Source organism: Anopheles nili, chromosome 3, assembly GCF_943737925.1.
Source record: "Anopheles nili chromosome 3, idAnoNiliSN_F5_01, whole genome shotgun sequence".
In the NCBI taxonomy this organism is placed as follows: Eukaryota; Metazoa; Arthropoda; class Insecta; order Diptera; family Culicidae; genus Anopheles; species Anopheles nili.
Window position 1 is genome coordinate 25,705,785 of NC_071292.1, and position 23,304 is coordinate 25,729,088.

Genomic DNA, 23,304 nt, shown 5'->3' on the forward strand with positions numbered 1-23,304 from the left:
TGGAATATGGCGTGATGCTGGAGACGTTCGGGAAATAATTAGAATGTTGTATGTCGGTTTCATAGCGCACAATCGTTCGATTTAGATTGAGCCTAATTGAGTGAAGAGATCCACCCTGTTTGATCCAAGTCGGCGTAGTTCGTTACCGTGGAAACACTCTTTCAGGATAATGCATTTATTCCAGCATTGTTGGATGTTATAATCGAACGTAGCCAATTTCATTGGAGTATTTTGATTGCTTAAGCTCTCATCTACGGTCATCATCAACAGTCAATCTGTTTTTTAAATTTTCATTGCATATGAGTAGATAATTTTCATAAATTTTCATCGCATACGAGTAGAATTTGAATACAATTATTTTTAAAGAAATTTATTCATGGCCGCACTAAATTTAAAGAAAATCCTGCTATAAAATGCAAAAATGTAGAAGCTGAAACTATTATTACATAGAGGGTTTTATGACTTTATCATATGCATATCCCATTTAGAATATCCGTTTAGAACATCAACTAGCGATCCTCCCTCAAAAGAACGCCATCTTAGCAGAATTCGGTCCCACTCGAAAACACTCTTTAGAAAACATGCAAAGCAACTTACCCTCCCAGATCTCCCAGATCACAAACCAATGGGGCCGCCTAATTCCAAATCCCTCTCGTCCTTCCCTATCGCATCCCGTTTCGATCTCCCGCCAAAAGCGGCCTGCGAGCGAACGACGATCCGAAAACGGGAATCGAGCTAATTAAGAAACGATCCGATCGCACATTCAGAAATCCGCACTCTAGCGAACGGAACCATGCCTGGCGTTGGGTTTGGCGTCGTGGCCTTTTGGGTCAACCCTCGGTCCAGCGATTGAACTGAAGTGACGCGGTTCCGAAGCGCCGGAATTGAACCCACAGCGGGACACCCGGGATTGGCGGACCGGATCTCCAGCCACACCGAGCAAATGAAGACATTAAAAAAGGGAGAAAAAGCGTCTCGCGTGTTTCGTATTTTTTTTGTTGCTTGTTTCTGGTCGTCCCTCCTCCGATGCTGGCTTATTTTTTCCTTTTACTTCACTCCATTTTCGGTCGCTTCCATTCCCATGCCTTGCTAAAGGTGGCTGGTGCGAGCTGAAAACGTCCGTTTTATGGCACATACACACACGCCCGGTTCACTTTTCATGTTGCCATCCACCACGGGTGAAGAATGCGAAGGCAGAAGAAAAACGAACCGGTCCTGTCCGCGCTTTCTGACCATCGCTCGTTTCATTAATTTCTGATCAGCAACCGAGATCGGGATGCGGCCCATTGATCCTTAAATTGGTCGAAACGAAACTGACCGAAAACATGCGCCCTGTCGATCGCTACCGGGGGCTGGCGGATGGTGGAGTGGGTGGTTTGGGGGGGTGGGTTGGAAAGACGATCTGAAGGAATAAAACGTTCCGTAATTTACAACTTCTTCACGTCACGATCCCGATTCTCGGAACGCCACGAACCGTCCGGAGACGATGGAGCTGATCTTCACCTGCCACATCCACCTAGAGGTGTTTTTTTATTAGCAACTCTTGCCCGCTTGTGTCGATTAAACGTCGGGCGACATAATGCCCACGAGCGTTTGATGGTTTCGTGGTGGAATTATTCAAATTTTCTGTTGGTATATATTATATTTTAATGGTTTTTTTGTGACTTATAACACAGCTCAGAAGGGGACGAAAGCGCAAGAGAACCTCTTACAAAAAGAACCATGGATGGATGTCCGGGAAAATGCCACGAACTCCCTTGGCGTCTTCGGTAAAATTAGAGAGTTAGAGAAGCACCCTGGGGTTGGGGATGAAAATAAAACAAAAAAAACCACACACACATGTACATATGCCCCGGAATTTATGATACACGTTCCGTCTCGATACACGTGAAACGGTGCGCGCCGATAATTGAGCCTGCTGTAGCAAAACACGCCTGGACGGAAGCTGGTGTTTCAGACCGAGAATCGGCTTTTCCCAAGAACGGTCCGTCCAGCTCCGGTGTTCTGAGCCACGGGCCCGAGTCCGAGTCCGTGGATCCGATCCACCGGTCCAATTAACGAGAGATTTCCTGCCCGCGAACACTGGAACTCGTTTCGCTCCGATGTCGGGTATCTTTAAACAGTTTATGGCCAATCGGGTTTGCCTGCCGGGACGGCAGGGAATCTCTGGGAAGATGCCATGGCCGATTAAAAACACCTTTCGAACACTGTCCCTTTGCCGAAGGAAAGGACAGAGGCAAGTGCTCGGGTCATGGGAAGGATCCCACTGAAGATCGCCAACAACCTGCCGCTTATTCGTCGCCCGGTGTCTCGCTTTCTGCTTATCACCGTCTCTTTCCATGATCGTGCTGACCGCCATCTTTGATCCCGTGCACTCGAGCGAACGTGCGGCGCAAAATGGCGTACAGGATTCGAATTCCGTCGCAGAAACGCAGCTCAGCTCCAGGTTGATGTCTTTATTTGTTTTAGCTTCGCAATTTTGCTCGGCTGGACAAACAAATACACACACGTCTGGGGTTTGAAGCAGAAAACCATCGGAATGGAAAATCCCAGTCGCCATTGGCGCGATTGGCTTGCGTTTGATTAGCTATCTCATGAGTTAGTTTTGTCTTAGCTGAAGTGGAATCTTAATGAATCGAAGCGTATATTGCATCTAAAAAACGGGCTCCATTCAAGTAGTTTCGAGATTATGGCTCATTCAATCATTATGACTCGGATTAAAAAAGTAACAAATTCAGATAACTAGACTTGAATTCCTAAAAGCCTAGTTAAGTGATTGGAAATAAGCAAAGAGAGCGAAGGTGTTTATTCTCTTTGAATGATCAGGAAAAGATTTAGGCTAAACATAAGTATGAGAAAAACAATATAATAAATATTAACATAGCCTACAGTCGTAAAGAATATAATTGAATTAGAATAAGAAGATAAGTGGTCGATTTTGGGCTATAGATCCATTTGCCATGGATGCTATCTAGTAACCTGTGCTTCTAGAAACCCAATTACGAATGCATTTCCAGCGGCCGTTCAGCGGTTCTGATAAGACAATTTATCGCCTTAGAACCTCCTCGCGCTGCTGCCAGCTAGCCTAGGTCAATGTGCCAAGGATTGAACACCGCCGCCATCGGTATCCATGCGGCCATATTTTTCGTTATCGTTTCGCGTATTAGCTTTAAATCATGCAGCTTGATATATGCCGCCCTCTTGCAAGTGATAGCTGCTAGACACCTAGTTCGCCTTCGGTGCGGCAACGGCGGTTCTATTTGCACCCCGTTTTGTGTGCCAAGGGCCCTAGGGGTTTTCTGTTTGCGTAGAATGCAATAAGAAGAAGAAAAAGAAGCCCACAGGGAAAAGAACACCCCGCGGAACCAAGCGCATTTGAGACATCGACAGCGAGCTGATACTCCGGTTGGGACGGTTGACAAACATGTTCCAAGCTCGATTGGGTCAGCTCGTGCAAGCGTGACGGATCCACCACCACCGACGGGCGCCCGCACCAGGGGAAAGGATCATAAATTTTTCCGACCCAGCTTAAACTGACAATCTCCGCGTGCGCGCTAGGCTTAAAACCCTAAAGGGGACGCGCTGGAGCCGTGCAACAGTTTGCGCTGCAATTGACGATGGTGTTTTGATTTTGATCGTTTTACGGTCACCTGTCGCGACGACGCGCTTTGCACCCTTTTTTTCTGCACACCCTCTTAGCGCCCTTAACAAACACACACACACGCACTTGGGGGCGCACGCGCTTTAAATGTACGATCGATAATCGTAGTTTCGAGCGGAGGTAGTTTCGAGTGTCCATCGTAAGCATCCCACTGTACAATGTATGGAGTGGGTGTCGAGTTTTCCACCCAGGGAAAGGATCTCAACGTCATTCGGCTACGGATTCGCCGTCATGCTCGTTTCGAGATCGATGGAAAGCGAAAACGGGTCCTCGCACCCCCACACTTCTCCGAACGGTGGAGTGTAAAAATCAAATTAATCAACAAATACGCGCAATAACCATCGGCCATTATTCTAATGATTATTGTTTTGATGAGCCCGGCAAATGGCCGAAAACCGGTGCTAATAGCGCGATAATATCGAATTGTGTGGGGTGTGTGTGTGTGTGTATGAGAGAGCATTTCTTCCTCGCACCCTGACCGCCACGTGCACTCGAGTGGGACGTGTGGGCGCGGCGATCCCGTAGTGACCGTTTTCCCGTGTGCCCGCTCGATGGACAGTAAATTAATATAGGAATAAAAATAAAGGCATAAAATTTTCGTCCACTTTTTATGGGCAAGCAGGAAGGAGCAGCTAGCACTAGAGTGCCACTAGAGTGTGGTTGGTGTGCCGCACTAAGATGGGAAAAGCACTAAGCAGTACCGCGCACGGTACTGCAAACAGTGGAAGAAAAACTACTGGTCTCAGTCCGGGAAATGAGAGATGAGAAAGAAAGAAAGCAGCCAGTGGGGAGAGTTTAATGTTGCGCTTTTTTTTTTGTTCGCCCCACTCCAGGATCCAGAGGTTCGAAATGAAAGCTTCGATAAGAAAGCCATCGACGGTTTGATAAGGTAAATCCGTATTTAAATGAAAACGGGAAAGGAAAGTTGCGACTCTTAATCGTTTCACACATTTCACTAGCGCATGGAGTTATTTTGTTTATGTAATATACGTGGGCAATAAGGTACAGTTAATTAACATTCAGCCACTTCATCAAATGCTGATTTGGTATTCTAACAACATTCACCGATAAAAGCGTGTTCCTTACAGAAAATCCATGTATCCTCATTCAGTTAAAACTATTCTCTTGATACTCGCTCAAATGCTATTTTATAAAGGAAAATCCATGAATATCATATTGCGACAAATTTAAGAATTCCCCTTGGGGAAATGTATCTTGAGTGTTTCATTATTCTTTAAAAAATTTCAACTGAAAAGTTTAATATTTGCTTCAACGTATTTTCATAAAATCTTTCGATTGCTATACACAATGTAAAATTCCTGTAAAAAAAATATCAGGAGTTAAAAAATATACTATTTCTTTAATTAATACTGATATGGCTATATTTTCATATACTTTTCAGAATTAAAAAATCTTTAGAAAGTTAAGCTAAATAGCTTTTGAATTCGGTAATAGTTTGGGACTGGATAATATGACCCAAATGGACAGCACAGGCTGTCTAAATGCATCTTTATTGACAGTAAAGAACGGGTAGCTGTCAAGTTGGTTAGGCAGTGTTTACACAAACTGATATCGTGCGAGATCTATCTCGCTAAAAGTGCTAAAATCTGGTTTCTGATCTTATATGTAAGGAATTTAACAAATCGACCAATTCTTCATTTAATTGGATGATTTATTTTTTTTTTTCAGTGCTGGTAAAGCACATAACAAATTCTGATCTGCAAATACGCTACAAGCCAGAAGAGGGGTCTCGCCATTCGGCGTCTCGGCATCCGTCATCTCGCTCCATGTATCACTGAATGTAGAAGTAACTTCAAAAGCAAAAAGTTGGTGTCTCACAATTGTCTGCGCGTTTTACTGAGTTTTTTCAGTACAACATACAAATTATAAAAGCCGCACAAACTAGGTTGAAGTAATCCGCTTCCTGGCTAAACGAAGAGATGGCCAACACGGGTGATCGAATAGAAAAACTGTATAAAAACTACGAAATCCTTAGCGACGCTAAGGAGAAAATCGGCGAGGTACGTGCTTAGGCGGCACGAAAACGTTTCCGACAATGTTGTTTACGTTAGTGAGGTTTTTTTTCTGTTCAATTGTATCTCCAGCATGAAGCGGAATATAAGGAAATTCTGGATGCCGTCAAGGGCTCGGCCAAGGAAAAGCGTCTCGCGTCCCAGTTCATAGGAAAGTTCTTCAAGCATTTCCCCGGCTTGGCGGAGGTCGCCATCGAAAGTCAGCTGGACTTGTGTGAGGATGAAGACACTCAGGTAAGCAACGTCGGTGAACGCTCGCGTCTCGTGGAACGTTGTTTTATCAATAAACCGTATCACGTCACAGATACGGCGACAAGCCATCAAGGACTTGCCACAGCTGTGCCGAGATTCGACCGAACACACGCCAAGAATAGGAGACATTTTGGCCCAGATCCTGATAACCGAGGATGCGGCGGAATTGCTGCAAGTGCATCAATCCTTGCTCACATTGGCAAAGGTACGTGTCCTAAAAAGCAAACGGCATGTTCTAGAAAGTAACATATATTTTATCTACCTACCCACAGTACGATGCGGTTGGGACGCTGACTGGAATTTTCAGCCAGATAGTTGGCGGTGACGAGACTACCCGGTTCCGATGCTTCCAGTTCATTAATAACAAAATCATGAAGTTAGAACCGGAGATCCTGACGAAAGTGCTGGAAGACTTCATCATAGCTGAAGTGAAGAAAATAACACTGGTAAGAGGCCACGATAACGTGAAGTGGTTAGACCAATCTTGTTTACTCCTTCCGTTAATGATATGTTTTTGTTCCGTAGGACGTAAGCTCGGAAGAATTCCATTTGTGCATGTCGATTCTAAACCAGACGAAACTGAGCAAAACTCTACCCGGTCACGTGGAGTTGGTAACGCTCGCTGCTGAGCAGGCCGATTTGGAAAGCGATCCCGGAGCACTCGCATCCGACGACGAAACCGTTGAGCGATTCATACAATGCTCCACCGAGGCTATGCCCTATTTCTCGGTAAATGCGATAGTCCCCAAGAAAAAGCATAGGCTAGCAAAGCTAACAACCATTTCGTACAATCCTATCCCTAGTCTCAGGTAGAATCGACGCTGTTCGTAAAGTTTATGTGCGAAAAGTTCCTTCGCTCGAACGTATGGAGTTTGATTGGAGTCGCCGATGAACAGCACCAAACCCAGCTGCGCCTGCTGAAAGTGTTTGCGGAGATGTCTTCGTACTGTGGGGCACTCGAAAAGGCCGCCGAAAAGGTGGAAGCAATCTACGAGGTTTTACTGGTACGGAACCCCCCCCCCCCCCCCTGAATACTCGCAAAAGGGCGTTGTGAATTAACGTTAATCTCCCTCTTGCAGGAGTACATGCCATTACCACCGTTGGATGCGGACCTGAACGAAACGCCCTCGTTCCAGTTTTCGCACGCCGAATGTTTGCTATACTCGCTGCACACACTTGGCAAGCAGGCCGCCGATGTTCTCACATTCCCGAACGATCCCGCCAAGCTGAAGGACTTCCGCTCCCGACTGCAGTATCTGGCTAGAGGCACACAGGGGTAAGTGATGATGGCTAGCCACCACGCAACGGGTTTGCATTAAAATGACATCCTTCCTCTCTTTAGATACATCAAGAAACTGCAGGAAGCCGTCAAGGGTAAAACCACTGAGGAGATGAAGTCGGAGGAAAATCAAATTAAAGTTACGGCACTAAAGACCACCTCCAACATCAGCACGTTGATACGTGATCTGTTCCATTCGCCGCCAAGCTTCAAATCGGTTGTACAGCTGTCCTGGGTTGTACCGAAGGGCAAGAAAGCGGTAAGCTTAAGCAACTTCTCCCTTGACAAGCGACAATTGAACTAAACGTTTTGTTTTTCGTTGCAATTTGCAATTCAGCAGCACCAACAGAAACAGGATGACGCCAAGACCGGCAACAAGCGTCACGCAACGATCACGTACGATGGCAATGGCAAAGCGGCAGGAGACACAAAAGGTCCCAAGCAAGGAAAGCCTAGCCCGACTTCACAGAAGATGTACACCCCACCGTCCGGCAAGTACTCCGGCAAGCTGCAACACAGCTACCAATCGAAAAATGGTAATGCCCGTCGAGTACCCGGCGGTGGTGGAGGAGGCGGTGGTGGCGGTAACTACCGTCGCGGCAGCTTCAGCGGTAATGGAGGCGGCGGTAGTGGTGGCCGCAATAATGGAGGAAAAAGGAAGTATTAAATTGTGGTTCCGGACATGGTTTACGAAAGGATGCGAAAACGTGCAGCACGTCCCCATTTCCCATCTTCTCGGTCACTTTCTTGCCCTTTTCTTTCTCGTTTGATTGGTCCCATTCCCTATTTCAGCTTCCCTGTTATCACATCAGAAGCATCACTCGGTACTAACGTAAAAAGTATCATGTCTCAAATCTATCCGTAATTCCGGATAAGAATGCATGAATTTTGAATAAGCTCTCAATTTAGGTCTTTAGAAAATTTGCTTGGTTACACTTTTGGAATTGGCGTGGCGACATTTGGTCTGCAAAATCTGCAAGGCAATACATGTACCTAGTCGGAATATTATTTTTAGGAATGCAATACATATACTTAGTCGTATATGTTGCGAATTCGCTAACATAATTTGTAACGAACCCAAGATGTGACCGTATCATTGTTACCATTTTAAATTTATCACTTTTCATTCTCTTACTTAACAACATTTTTCACTTTTTGGTCAATACTCGATACTGTACATAATACAAGACTCGACGTTTCATTACAAAAAATCGGCGGACGACATCACTGCATACGAAACGAAGATAAGGTTGGATCGGCTCTAACAGCGTTCTGTTCATCAACCTACTGTCTGACATAGAATCTGATTCTCTTCTAGTGTTTTTAATCTGCACTTATCCATTCTTTTCTATGTATCGCTTTCCTACCACCTCCCAACGATCTTGGAATGCTTCGATTCTATCATTCTTTCCTAAAATTCTGACGTGCTCACGTTTTCGCTTCCTTTACCACCAAAACCAGTCAAAAGTCATGCCTGTGCACAATTTCAACGCGCCTACCGGATCTGCTCGCCATCGAACTTCCCATTCTCTTCCAGCCTGTAAGTTTATCCGATCGCAGTGGAGATGATCGTATTGTGGGAGATGACCGGAAAGATCCTATATTTTTTTGGGGTTTCGTTCGCGTTCTCTTCCTGATTCCTTTTCCTATTATAATTTTATGAATTTCTCTGTCATGTGGTACGGAATTTTGAAGCGACATAAGCCATACTAAATGGCTAATAATAATAGTAATGTTCAACTACAGTGGTATTTATCATCTATGCAAAACCCAGTGGATGATCTTTTTCACTATTAGCTGGTTGTTTTGCTGTGAATACGGTTTTTTTTTCTTTCAACTGTTCTTTGATAACATTCAATCAAACAAAACGTTTAGTGCGGCAAAGATTGGCCTTTGATTCACACAAGAATGATTGGTTTTTGTTGCACTAATCTTTGAAAATGAATTTAATTTTTACTTTTAAAGTAAACTCGTTGAGATGTGTTTCCATGATTTTTGGATAATCCTTCCAATGATCTTTTTGGGATTTATCCTTACAATACAGAGAAGCGTGAAATTACAGTCATCAAACTGTTCTTTGCGTTAAATTTGTCGTTGTCGAAGCTACGAAATTTCAACAGTTATATTTCGAAACAACATTTCAAGTAAATGCATCGCCCTTACACTTAACTACAAACGATCTTCTCAGCAGTTGGTTCAATTTTTCATAAATAAATACTTCATGGTATAGTACCCTCTTGAGTGATTGATTCAGTCCGAAACTTATGTATCTTGGGGTCATATTTATCAACCGATATATTTCCTGTAACATAATCATATAATACGGACACATGGCTTAATATTTACAGCTTTTTCTTCATTTTTTGTGGATAGCTACTTGGACAAATATCTATTTACGCTGCATCCTGATGCAATGCCACCGCAGCCTCAAAGGTTTCTATCGTATGGTCGCACACGCGTTCCAGATCTTCCAGCCCCCGGCGCAGGACATCGATTGCGCGCACGTTCCTGGCAGCCTGTATGCGGAAGTGCATTTTATTTTCTGCCGGATGCGGCACAGTGTAACCGCAAAAGTTAACCTCAGGGCTGGAAAAAAACGAAGAATATAATGGCTGATAACCACATCTTATTTCGGGAGATCTGGCAAGCGCATACTATTTGCAGATGATGCTTTTAAGGGCATTTCCAAGCGTGTGTCCTTCGTCTTCGAAAACGAATGTGCGTGAGCTCTCACTGGAATTTTCATCGCCCGATAGCTGCGCGAAAGAAAATACGTTAATGAAGGATAGAGAAGACCTATTTAGTTTTGAAAAAATGCAATACTTCTGCTAATTTTGGCATGCTGTGCGTAAAATATCAACACACGGTTAAAATAAATACGCCGGTGTTCGGTAGCACGTTGGTTTGTTGTTTGTTATGATAATGTGACCCAAACAACTGTCGATGACAGCCGTACCAGGCAGGGCTGCCAGGATGTACATCGTTGTCATTTTCAAATAACCGCTATTGTTTGCCTAACTGTTCTCAGTAAGTATATCTAAATCAAACCGAAACAAAAATGGAATCTTTGCGGAAAATCGTCGTAAACAAATACTTAACAAGCTTTGAGAACGTAAAGAAAGCTGATCTTCTCACTGAGAAGGAGTACAATACTGTCCAGTACGTCTTAAACAAGAGTACCCTCTCTACGGCGGCCCATTGATTGTTACCGAGTTTTTCCATCTACAACAATATTCTTTACAGCGAATGCGGCTTAAATGAATTGCTTAAGGTCGAAAATAATCCGCAAGTGTTGGAGCAAATTTGCGAAGGAGAAAAACTGCAAACGGCTGAGTTTTACGATAGGCAAGAAAGTAAACGCTACCGTTGCCATTCCTACCTTTACATAAACCATGTAACGGTCTTTTGTATTGTTCGTTCGCAGAAAAGTACCATCAGAATGTGGCGAAGGTTTACCGCAAAGATAGGTTGATTCCTCCGAGACCTCGCGTGGCCGTGGTGCCTCCTGAAGCCGTTTCTGAACAGGAACTGCCCATACCGGCCAACAACGTGCCAGCTGGGGAAAGTGACTTGATAAGAAATGTACCGGAAACAACAGGATCCGGTGGAGAAAATCAACCACAAGCCGATCCGTACCAGCTTTGCGAGGAAGAAGCCCCTATCATGCCACGCTTGATGCCGCTTGCCTTACCAGTTGAGGATGAAAACTTTGGCAGTAATGAAGCAGATGGAGCCCGTGACTTTCTGGAACTATGTACCGGACTTCAGCTGCCAGCAATGTCGATGAGACAAACAATGACTCGGGACATGTTGGTTGCGCAATTTCCTACGATCCCGTCGAGAGAACCGATTGTAGATAATTTTCAGGATATCGATTTGCCGACAATAGACACTCCGTTATTCATGAGACCGCCGGGCACCACCAGCACACCCGCTGTTTTACCGAGTTCCCAACTTGCTCCCGTACCGTTACCCCATCTTACAATGCCACCGATAGGGGACCATGCGGTTCATGATCCTCCGGTTGTAGCCGAACCTATCGTGACAGAAGAAAGACAGCTTCGATCCAGAATTATTCAATTGCAACAACAGCAGCACCCACAGAATGGGCCCGTGGATCAACCCGTTATCGCTCAGGATGTTCAGGCGGTTCAAGCAGAGAGCAGCACTTCAGCGGAAACACCGGAGGAGATTCCACGACCCAGGCAACGCTCTCGTAGGATGGTGCGCTTTACCGAGTGTCTGGAACCGCTCGATAGCACTATTCATTCGCCCCGGCCTCGAAGAGCGTTCGATATTTTTAGCTTCCCGTATCACACATGCTGGAATCAAATGATACAGGATGTGCAGAATCAGTTCCAACTGGAGCTCCAAATAGCGCAATTACACGAGGTTCCTGTTATGCGAGGAGAGCCATCGGTTCGCCAGGAACTACCACAATTGCAGAGTACGGACGGAACTTTAAAAAATCCGATGGCGAATGTGGAATTCGAGACTCCAAATCTGACAAGAGACAACCCCCAACTTCCCGTTGAGCATCCGACGGCCCTTAACATTGTCAGTGGGCTTGATAGCGGACCGGTACCGCAGGAACTTACCTTGAGCCTGCCGATGGGCCCACCAATTAGCATGGATCCGTTGCCATCGTTGGACGGACAACTGTCCGAGGTCTGTTGGCGCTTTTCTAACGTCATTTAGGTTCGGTGAAATATTGCATTTGTTGAATGTGTTTTATTTCTCGTAGGTTACTGGTACTACACTTCCAGGGCGTCCCGTAGCTTCAACGGGAACGACGCAAGAAATTGGTGTCCTTCAACCGCTGAGGGAAATCGATAATATTGTTCAAATAAATCCGCCAACCCAGCCTGAAAGCCGTGAAAAACGTCCTCGATTGAAGGCGCAAGAGAAAACCACGTTATTAGTTGAGTCAAACGCGGCCTACCTAACAGCTTACTAGATACTAAATCTCTATTTGTACTTTTTTTTGTTTGCTACACATTCAGGTTCATAAAACCAACAGACCAATTGCAGACATGAGTTCGGTGTTGTACAACCAAGCAAAAGATCTCGAAACCATTTACGAAGAGGGACCCGCTGAAGAAGAGGTCGTTGCAATAGATACAATGGTGAGTTTGCATCGTACGTGCAAACAAGCAGGTCAAGTATTTTGGCTCCCATCCACTAATTAATTGTTCTTTTTGCAGCTCATTGACATAATAATCGTGGTGCAAAGCGAAATGGCCACCCAGAGGCAAAAAGATGAGTTCATTTCGATAAATCGCGTGCAGGAGCAGCTTCGCATAACCAGTCCAATGGCACTATCTAAGATGATAAAAAACATAATCCTTTTAAAGCAAGCCGGACTGCTCATCACTAAGTGCTCCGAGGATCGCCAAGTGCAGGGTGTTGTTTTGAAGCTTCCTCCTGCTGATATCCTAGCACTTGCATAACCTTTTGCTTCGAGTTTGGCTTTCGACTCTATAGGTCTGTTCATATTTATTACCCACTATATCCACATTACAGTTAATGTTGAAATAAACTTCATTTTTTCGTACACATACAGCACAAACTTGTTCCAATTCATTCAACCTCCTTCGTACGCCGTCAAACCAAGAAGCATGTCGATGTTTTGTAAAACAACTTGAAAGAAACGAAAACTCGAAAAAAAATTGCACCTATTCACATGTTTTTTTTTCTAAAGAAAGGTGGTTTTATTTTTTCTTAACAAAATTACATCTGTACACTTACGCTACCGGCTAAAAAAGAGCAAAAAATATAATTGTATAGCAACATAACTACGGAGTCACCTAAAAAGAAAAACGTCGTAAAAATTTGTCACTTCATCATCCGTTTTGCGTGCGTGGTGTATGCGTATCCATAACATGTATGCGTTTTTATAACAATTGTATAGCAAAAATATAATTTTGCCTTATCTTAATGTCATTCGTTCCATCAGTTAGGGGAGTTTTCCGGTGCATGGGGTGCATCGGATGCCTCGATTTTCACTCCGCACACACGCACATGCATTTACAGGGGTTTGATTTTATAAATCTCCACCATGTTTTTGCTGGCCTGCTTTGTGTCGTTTAGCAAACAGTTCCTGCCCTAGGGTCGCGACGCCCAACTACTATCAAAAGGTTATTACAACTTATTACAATCCATTTGCTTCACTTGTGGGTGGCATTTCACCGCTCTACTTGCGCCTATGGCGAGAGGAGAGGCCAGGTAGGACGAGCGCGAGCATTTCGCGGCACAATCAAACGTCCTACGCTAGCCCTAGAGTCCTTAAGCTAATTGCTGGCAACTGGTGCGTGATCGCGATCGTGCAGTATTGTGCGTCGGTGTATTCATTATCACGTTCCTTTGAATTGTTGTTCATTAAGGCGCTTAGTGGTAGTAGTCTTTCATGATCGTAATGTTCCGTTTGGCATGTTGCACTCTAAAAACCATTTACTCAACTATTGAATCATTCGCCCTTTCCGTGGCACTACGCTTCAGAATCTCACGAGCGATTGGTTTGCTGCCTAAACGCGCTTTACTGACTGATATGTCGTATCTGTGGTTTGGGTCATTTCCGTTTTCTGATACCGATAGTAGAAGCTGTGATTTATCACCCATTGTATATATATATTGCCGCTTAGCTCAACAGACAAAACATAAAGCTTCCAGAAGCCGCATACAGCTTCATATTGTAATAAGTGAGGTCCAAAAATTCGTCCTCAACGCATGATCGCGCCTCATATCGACCGGTGAAACAAAAAGAAATACTGATTTTCCATCGATTGCGACCTCGATCCAATGTGATCCTGGCTCTCCTAGGCATGATGGGCGCCTGCCTGCCTGCCTGTGACTTAGTCTTAATCGAGCGACACTAAAAGTGATAAGTCCCCATCACAGATGTGAGGTACAAAACGACACTACGCCGGTCCGAGCAGTTCCGACAGCATTTCCCGGCTGGAGAACGCATTGGCCGTGATGCCCGTTCGCGATCGGCTCCGGTTGAGCTGTGCGCGCCGTTCAGCACCGGCCGGTCGAGGTCCTCGACGTCTACGCTGTTCACGGTTACCAAACGCCGAGCCTGTCTGCAGCGCCTCGAGCAGACTGTCCATCACACCTTCCTGCGTTTGCACGGCATCAATGTTGACCAGCTCCACCTTGCGCTGCTGCCGCTCGTGCAGTTCACGCTGGGCGCGCTCCTTCGCCTCCTGTGCGCGGAGTTTCTTTTCCTCTTCCTCGCGCAACCGCACGTTGTCGGCGTGCGCCTGCACAAACGCATCCTTAAACGTCTTGATGTCGGTGAAGAACTCCTCCATCGTGTACTTGGCCGGATCAAAGCAATAGTACTCGGACAGGCTGGTGAACAGGGACTCCATCTGCGTCAGCATCCGTCCCAGCAGTTCCACCTGCGCTCGGCACTCGACCGCGAACTGGCCCATCACCTCAAGGAAGCGATCGTCCTCGCTCTGGGGCACCTTGTTGTTGTTCAGGTCCGACTCGAGGTTCTTCAGTGAGTTGGTCATCTGGCGCATTGTCTTCTGGATGGTGTCGAGACTGACCCGAGACGCTTTGTCCACTTGCGACAGGTCCTCGTAGAAGTTAAGCACCTCCGGGAACTTCGTCTCGATCACCTCTGCAAGGTAGTGCAACAACGTTTGCTTGTTCTCGTAGTCCTTCGTGTTGGACAGTTTGGGCAGGAAGCTCATCTCGAATCCAAATGCGGGGTCCTTCTTCGAGCCCGAGTTCATGTAGTTCCCGAGCAGCAGTATCAGCTCGAGCACCTTGGCGAACTTCTTGCTCGTCTTCACCTCCTCGCAGGCCGCCGTACCGGCTACGATATCCGGCTTGCAGTCTTGCATCATATCGGGTAGATCGATCTTGAAGCTGAGGCTCTGCAACCGCGCTCCTAGCCGCTTTATGTCACCGATCGTGGCCGCAAACCGTTCCGCTCCTGCTAGGTCCTCACCGCGCGCACGAATCTCTTGCAGCCGTTTCAACTGGTCGGGAGGTGGTAGATACTGGATGAGCTGATGCAGCACGCTCGGACTCAACACGGACGTGTCACATCGCAACAGGCAGGTGCGGATCTGTTCATGAGACAAGTGCTTCAGCGAACCGCCCAACAGGATGGACAGGTTCTGCGCAGCCTTCGCATCCAGCACACGCAGGTCGTAGTTCTTCTTGGACGATTGTGGCCGATCTTGTGCGTCCTTGTCGATGGGTTTAACGGGCCGGGAGGAGAATTTAAGCGCAAGCCGCGCAAACATATCGTTATCCGCAAGCTTCTCCTCTTGCACTTGCACCCAGAACGAGTTCTCCGAAAGGTTTTTCGCGTCCAACGCGTTCCAGTTAGCGCGCTTCATCGGACCATCCGTGTCCCACTTCTTCTTCGGTTTCAAACCATATGGCAGAGGTTTTGCGACAGCGTTCGGGAACGGTGGTGGCATTCCGGGTGGCCGAGGAATGCCTCCCATCATCATCATCGGCGGTGGAGGCGGAGGTCCCATTCCAGGCATCGGAGGTGGTGGTGGCGCTCCACCCGGGAAGGGTGGTGGAGGTGGCGGTGGTGGACCTCCGGTCACCATGACCGGAATGGCACCCGGGCAGGGCGGTGGAGGTGGGATACCACCTCCGGACATAAGTCCAGGTGGTGGCGGTGGAATGTTAATTTGAGGTAGTTTACTTTTGCCCTTTGGCGACACGACACCGGACGCTTCGATCTCCTTCAGACGGTCCTCGAGGGCGGCCGCCCGAGCTTCCGCTTCCTGCCGAGCAGTCTGCAGCTCGGTCATCCGCTTCTCAAAGTCCTCCGACTTCTTGCTCTCCATCTGCTTCGTCTTCTCCGCCATATCGTCCAGCAGCGTGCTGGTGTCGATGTGAAAATCGCGACTCTCAAAATTCGGATCGTACCCGCTCTTGTGCAGCACAATCTGCGAAACGCACTCCTCGATCAGCTTAAAGTACGCCGGCCGATGCAGGTGATCATCCCGGATGAACAGCAGGTGCTGCAGGATCGACAGGAAGTACGGTTCACAGCTCGTGTCCGCAACCAGATTCTTCAGCAAATCAAAGCAATCGTTCATGTCGTCGAGCTCGAGCCGCACGTTGTCGAACCGGTTGCTGAACTCCTCGAAGTCATCTTCCCGGTAGCAGTTGAAGATTTTAAAGTGATTCGCCAGATGCTCGTACCCGCTCTTCTCCGACATCTCCGACAGCTGGTCGAGCTTGTCGTACAACCCGGCGCGCATCATCTCACTTCGCAGGTGCAACCGGAAGTTGAGTTCCTGCGGCGTGTTGATCACGCAGTTGATGAAGATCAACGTGCCGCACGTCAACTCGAGGTTGCGGTCCTTCTCCGCGAACAACCCGTCCACAATCGGCCGGAATCGCTCCGTACCGGGTCGCATCATTGAGGTTACATTTGTGATCGCTCGCAGAACCTTCTCGTAGCCATTGCGTTCCTTGATCAAACACAACACCGACAGTTGTTTAAGTGCTTCACACATCACCTGCGGATTGCTGGCGTCTATGCATTGCGCCAACAGCAGGACAGCCGCATGTTGATCCGGTGACAGGATCACATTCAATCCCCAGGAGTTGTTCATGATCGCTTTCAGGCACCTCAGGCACTCGTACTCGATCTTCGGAAGACGCCGAGGCACGGATTTGCAGTACCGCAGCAATGTGACGATTTCGTTGACACCATCCTCACCGAAGTCCTTGATCCAGCTGATGGGATTACTGGTCAGTGCCACCCGGAGACTTTCCAGACAAGCTAGCATCTTGGACGATCGGTTCAAATAGTCACCCTCGTGCAGGTACTGCACATAATCGGAGGGTTTTTCAAACCGTGAGTTGGCCCGTTCCGAAGAGGATTTACCTGTACGGCGAGAGAAAGAAAAAGGGAAATGTAACGTTAGAACAGATGGGAGTGATTTTTCGAAAAATAAAACAACACAAAGTATTCATTATCTGCTTGTTGCATGAAACGAAAATCCCTCCAAAATCAATAGCAAAAGATGTGCACGGAATTCGGCAATCCATCTGCATATGGAAAATAAAATATGAAGTAAATTTTGGAAGCTCTATTTTCGTATGCACGATAAAGCAAAAATTTACTATCGCACTGATTTAAGAACCAAATAACAGCATGAACACACCGCACAAATGTTTACGCAAACCAGCACGGAGGCCGTGTTTGTATCACGACACTGTGAAAAAAAAGAACTTCACGGACGGTTCTTTCACCGCAAAAAAAGCGATTACATTTCATTTCCGCACTACATTAATCTTTGACCCACATACGTTGGGGTGGAGATCGGTTTGTTTGTTGAAAACCCCCCCAAGCAGTCGATCAAGAACGGCGATCTCGCGAAGAAGCTCCTATTTTTGGGCAGCTCTGGTTCAAGCATAATTTTCCCTTGACTTCCGAACCAAGATCAATTGCAAGAACCGTGTACCAGAGACCGAAAGGGAGGTTGTTTCTCCTAGTTCATATTTGGGAAGCATGAAAACCCCCAGAGCGATCGTACGGTACCCGGTTCCGAAAGCAAGAAAACCGATGATCTTACGCTTCCGCTCAATGGCAATTGAATAAACAGACGGATATTTTGAGAAACCATTAGTGGAGCGTTAATTATAGCACGATGGTGTCATCGTCATGGGGTAAAAGATGCATTTCAACAACATCACCGAGGTTGTAAGACGCCATCGAACACTTCTACCCCCGATGAAGGAGAATCGCTCAAAAACACAGACACTCGCATGCAAACGACGACGTCAGCACATTGGACAAAGCACACGTGAAGGATCATAAGGCGGGAAAACGTCAGTGAAAACAGGATTATAGGGACGAGCTCGCGCTACGGCTTGTTCATGATGATGTAATGCAAACCGAGAGAAAAATGATAATGACGGTGAGAGCATTCCAGAAGTGGGTCCTCTTTCGTTCGACTTTGACAGGCGGAAGACGAACTCGACCTTGAACTTGTAGCTCGAGCGAAACGGCGGCACTCCTGAGCTGGAATGATGGAAAGTATCCCTAACACGAAGCCATAGTTTTCCAGCTGGAACGACTAGACGCTGGCGCTGACGGGGTTTTGATTAAACCGTGCAGAAGCCCCACAGGCCGCGAAGTAGAGTGGTAGGTATCGCAACAATGAACAGCTGATGCTGGGGATTGCCAGGGTTTCCATAAACGATGATAATAATGAAAGAAACGAAGCGAACCCTTCGATACAGACGAGTGCTGGCGCGGGACGTGCAGAAATAGTAATAGATAGGACGGCGGCAGGCATGCAGGCAGTGTTGGGGGTGGCATCGAAGGTACGAAGGTTGCGAGCACGTCGAGGAGATGGTGAGGAGCCAGGAACATCGAAGGCAAGACGTTTGTTTGCGATGCGAGCTGCCGTGGATGTCGTTCCGTTGGTACGAAAGGGCTTGACGTAATGTGAGGCATGTGGCGGGCTGCGAGAATGATGCGATGGAGAGCACGTGGCACACTTAGATAAACGCGACCACGGCACGCATCGGAGAGGAAGGGGGGAGGGGGAAGAGAGAGGGGAAGAAGGGATGCAGGCACGGCCAGAACCACACGGTTGGCGATCATCTTTCGTGTCTTTGGAGCACGTTATACAGGCGGAGTTCGTACAGGAGCGCGCGCGATGTTTATTTATTAGCTTTACAACTAATTAACCTTGAACGCGAAACGAAACGCCTAATTCGCAATCAATTTAAAGTCGAATCGTTTTTAGTAGTATCATGGGGTTTAAATTGGTTCTTTGGCAAGGGAGAAAAATGCACCTCGCTTTTAAGTTGAAAGAAGATCATCTAAGTGCTGGATGATAAGTCTTCCTAGTTTCGATTACCTCATATGTAGAAAATGATTTGTCCTCAGACAAACTGCAGGTTGTAATGTGTGTGTGTGTGTTAGAGAGTTAGAATATATCCAACGCGTCATCGCCCTAAAAGCGGACTTGACGGCTTCAGAAATGAAGACAGGTTTCTCATTGACTCAACGATCAACAAAAGCAGAATGTTAAGAGTCACATTTCTTCCCCGTAACAACTCTAACAGGTTTCTTAGAGGCCTTATCCGGCAGGTTTTGTAAACCCCGCACGTTAGGATCTTATCTCAACGTTCGTTCTCGCAAAAACGATTGTGCGTTCGTTTTGCAAAACAGTTCAACCGACGAGGGGAAAATTCGCCCCAAGAATTCACCATTTAACCACGCATATATCGTTTCTTAAGCTTCCTTTCTGGCTTTGTTTCTCATCCACTAACAAGCCCAGATTGCCTGCTTGTCGGAGCGTTCATTTATCACATTAAGCGGTTACCGTAAATTCTTCAATAAAATTGCTGATCACTTTGCAAACTAGCCAACCTTCCGGTGCTCGTCTCGATGCGCCAAAGGAGAAATCTCCCGCCCTGTGCCGACCAATGCCGGTTGTCATTTCCCATTAAATTATGGCCCACCCTCTCTGGTCAAACAAAGATGACATCCAACCCCCCCACTAATATACCTTGGAGGGATCGGAATACGCACAAGATTCGATCATCCTGACCCGTGTGCCGAGGCCAAAGAGGTGCGCAAGCGGAACAGTGATGACGAGGCTTTAGCAAGGCAGTTTCTTTCTGTTTTTTTTTTAGCCAGTTTCGCAAAGCAAAAAAGAAAGGCAAGAATACGCCAGGTCCGAAAAGGCGCGACGCGATGTGTGCGCTTATAAGGAACGTGGCCATGAGTCAGCCCGATACCGTAGCAAACCGTGTGTGAGTGTGTGGTTTGGACTGGTGTCTCATCTTCTCACCCCTGTTCGGTCACCCTGTTCGAACCTTATCGAACCGGGGACACCCTGTGTGTTTTGTGACCGCGAGTGACAGGAAACTCAGCGGTAATTATCGATTGGTGCCTTTCTCGACGACGTAGCGGACACTCAGGAACTAATTTCAAGCCGCTTGAGCTCGAAGTCGTCTGTAAAATGCGCGGTGGCCTACTATCTCTGCGGGCATGGTCTGCGGGACACTCTGGTGGAGCCGGGAAACGGTTCAGAGACACCGGAGGGCCTATTATGGAGATGGAACGTTGTGGCATGGCTCTAGAATCGGACCCACGGAACTCCCGTAAAGATACGGGAGTTTTAATGCCATGAGAGCGTTCGCTTTTTATGCCGTCACGGATCATCATGGTCTGAACGGGTTGAGCCACAATAGCAAGGTCGACCAAATGGCCAAGCGAGAGAAAGAGAAAGAGCGAACGATAAAAAGGGGTGCGGACTTCCCTAAATCTGTTGGATAGGATTTAACGCATTTACCCCCTTGATAAGACGAAGATAATTTACCACGCATTCTGGAAAGAGTGTCCGTTTTTTGATTCCTTCACCAGCTAGTGCATTCTGGTCGGGTTTTTCGCCACAGCCGGCGTTACCTCATAAGCATTGATTGTGCTCCTTTTTTTTGTTTGCTGCCACTCTTCTGGGGCAATAAATCAACAAGAAGGTGCATTCGTTTTTTTACGAACTCCACCAACCTGCGCGGATCGCGTTTGAAACAACCACGTGGAGCAGACGAGCATTCGAGCGCAACAGCTCATGGCGGTTTTTGTTTCAAAACGCACTCAAAAAAAAAAAACGCGCGTTAAACGCGATCTAAAAGTAAACACTTATTGTTGTGTTCCCCCCTGCCTAGACTTCGTCTCTTCTCCTTCTCCTCCTTCTCCCACGCTACGACGATCGCTCTCGCGCTGCGTGGCGTATGACACCTGTTGCGTTCACCGAAAATCGATCGTTCGTAACTATGGCAACGGTTCTGCGGCGTGCGGTTCTTGTTGATGTTTTTGCGATTAATTGAACTCCTTCGCGTTGTTTTTTTTCGCGGTACCGTTTGCACGCGATGCTAGCGTAGACAATGCAAACTAGTATCAACACTGATGGGCGATGGCATTCGGGGTGGAATACAGTGCGATAACAAGCGTTCAGATAAGACAATTTTAATTGTGAGCTCATACGGGTGCCCACAGAGCTGGAAGCATTCTATGTTGGTGTTTGCTTGTGTTGCCGGCTTATCACCCGCGCACGGGATTGGCGATTTGAGTTAGCGCTTTGTATACGGTTGTAAAATGAAATGTTTTCGCGTCTAATTGCCCTGTTTGCATCTGCTGGATCTCGTTAGATTGGCCCCACCAGAAAAAAGGCTAAGCACAACATTTGAACGCAACGGCTTGGAATACCACGAAGATGACGTGGGCAAAAGTGTGTGCATGATTCTGCTGACGTTGCACACTTCTGATAAGCACGATTCGTGTACAAGCGACGGAAAGCAGGACACTGTGACACGGATAAGTACGTACTGGTATCGGACTTTTTTGTGTCGTCGCAGACATCAGAATAACGAGGATGTTACCGTTGCAGATGCCAACAAAACTGTCGTTCGTAGCGTGTTGCAGAAATGATATTTTTGGAATATTCCAAGAGCGCACCAAGTATCTCTGTCGGTTTGCACGATGGAGACAATTTCAAATGATAAATTAAGTCGCTCTAAAAATACATCTTCGGTGTCTTCGCGAAGGAAAAGACACATCCTTGGCACTGCATCTCGTACACGTTTATCCATTCCGATCGGACACAACAACGAAGGCCGGAAGAGCGAGACAGCTGGGCTTCAATCCCAACCAAAACCAACACCCCCAACCAGACTCCACCGAAACGATGCATTTTGGCGAGGTTTTTCGTGCTGATTTCTTCGCGTCGTTTTGTTTTCTTTCACAATCGAGAGTTGTGGGGTGGAATTGTAAGGTCACCTACGACACTGCGCTTACTATCGGGTACGGCTTAAACCAGCGCTTGTTGTACCACCGCGGTTGATTTCACGCTTCACCTCACACCCTCGCGCCACCAACGGACACACATTGAGGATGTGTTTTTGTGGGTCACGACGATTGCGAGCGCGCGTAATGCACTTCAAGGCCCTTTGGCCATTTTGTTCACTGAATATTGGTACGAATCTCACGGAGTCAAGGAGGCGATGTTGGTTTTTTTGAAATTTTCGAGGCTACCGAAGCCCGACCGGGCGATAGTAGGCTCTGACGTATCCTTTCCATTAGCCAAAGATGGTAAACAAACACCCAACTCTGCCATGGAATGTACGCGGTTCTGACGTGTTGTCTCGCTCTCACGACCGAAGGTTGACCCGCGACAACGGTGCACGTCTTTGTTGACTTGTCCAAGGCGCTTGGAGTCGGCTGTGGCTGGGTTTGTGTTGGTATGCGCTCCTGTCCCACCATTGCGTGCCTCTCTCCTTGTGGACTCTTTCGACAAGGTGCGCGACATTTAACGTACCTTTCATGTGCATGTCGATCATCTTGCGTTTCTCCTCGAGCGGTTTGCTTAACAGCGGATCGCGCTTCTCCTTGGGAATGTTCATGTCCTCGAGGATTTCGAGGAACAGCTTGTTGACTTCGGGCTCGCTGAGACGGTGCGTGTCGCTTTGCTCGATCATCGACACCAGATCGGCCTCGGGTCCGGAAAGCGGACGGCCACCGTTGAAGCTGCCGTAACCGCTCCCGTGCCCACCAACGCCTCCGCTGCTGGAACCACTCGTGCCATTCCCGTACACGCTGCCACTCCCTCCGTGCCGACCGACCTTCTTGTGTGGTCGGCCGAGCAACGTATCCAAAAAGCCACCCGATTTCACTCGGTCGTGTTTCGACATTTTTCACGCACTCGCGATCCGCGGCACGGACGGCAAACACCACCAACGGTTACAATTTGATTTTATGTAGCGATTCTAGCCTACACTAAACACAAACAACAACGCGTTACAAATGAGAGGGTATAAATTAGGTCTCGAACGAAAGAGTTGCGACGCTCTTCGTCTGACATCATTTCAATTTTCGGTTTGACATTCCAGCAACATGCCTCGCCAGTTGCGACCGTTGATATTTCGCTGTCCCGCTGAGCCTCGTGCAAGGTGCAGCCAGTGACGATTGCTTGACGTTTGTCGGAGGGTTTATGCCAAAGTGAATGTAAATTAAGTAAAACATGCATATAACGTATTTTGCAGAGAGTAAGTGCAAATGATATCCTACT

General features: G+C 47.1%; 4 protein-coding genes across 5 annotated transcripts; 2 read left to right on the top strand and 2 right to left on the bottom strand.

Moving 5' to 3' along the window:
• Positions 1-5,601: 5,601 nt before the first annotated feature.
• Positions 5,602-7,962, top strand: LOC128725902 (apoptosis inhibitor 5 homolog). The gene is made up of 9 exons (XM_053819676.1): positions 5,602-5,682; positions 5,767-5,928; positions 5,999-6,151; positions 6,219-6,392; positions 6,472-6,675; positions 6,750-6,950; positions 7,026-7,222; positions 7,289-7,484; positions 7,563-7,962. The coding sequence occupies exons 1-9, from the start codon at positions 5,602-5,604 to the stop codon at positions 7,890-7,892; spliced, it is 1,698 nt and encodes a 565-aa protein (XP_053675651.1). The 3' UTR covers positions 7,893-7,962.
• Positions 7,963-9,548: 1,586 nt separating this feature from the next.
• Positions 9,549-10,123, bottom strand: LOC128725284 (probable DNA-directed RNA polymerases I and III subunit RPAC2). Its single transcript, XM_053819017.1, has 3 exons — positions 10,049-10,123; positions 9,881-9,981; positions 9,549-9,811 (listed from the first exon to the last, which is right to left on the bottom strand). The coding sequence occupies exons 1-3, from the start codon at positions 10,064-10,066 to the stop codon at positions 9,619-9,621; spliced, it is 312 nt and encodes a 103-aa protein (XP_053674992.1). The 5' UTR covers positions 10,067-10,123; the 3' UTR covers positions 9,549-9,618.
• A 160-nt stretch (positions 10,124-10,283) lies between these two features.
• Positions 10,284-12,675, top strand: LOC128723946 (uncharacterized). Its single transcript, XM_053817710.1, has 5 exons — positions 10,284-10,384; positions 10,469-10,578; positions 10,650-11,893; positions 12,229-12,351; positions 12,430-12,675. Exons 1-5 carry the CDS (start codon positions 10,284-10,286, stop codon positions 12,673-12,675), a joined length of 1,824 nt encoding a protein of 607 aa, XP_053673685.1.
• A 1,387-nt stretch (positions 12,676-14,062) lies between these two features.
• LOC128723204 (protein diaphanous) lies at positions 14,063-22,927 on the bottom strand. 2 transcript variants are annotated; one of them, XM_053816922.1, is made up of 3 exons: positions 22,830-22,927; positions 22,555-22,763; positions 14,063-17,102 (listed from the first exon to the last, which is right to left on the bottom strand). In XM_053816922.1, the coding sequence occupies exons 1-3, from the start codon at positions 22,925-22,927 to the stop codon at positions 14,143-14,145; spliced, it is 3,267 nt and encodes a 1,088-aa protein (XP_053672897.1). In that variant the 3' UTR covers positions 14,063-14,142. The 2 variants fall into 2 exon arrangements, with proteins under 2 accessions (XP_053672897.1, XP_053672896.1); XM_053816921.1 differs by having other exon boundaries at positions 22,555-22,927.
• Between the last annotated feature and the right edge of the window lie 377 nt (positions 22,928-23,304).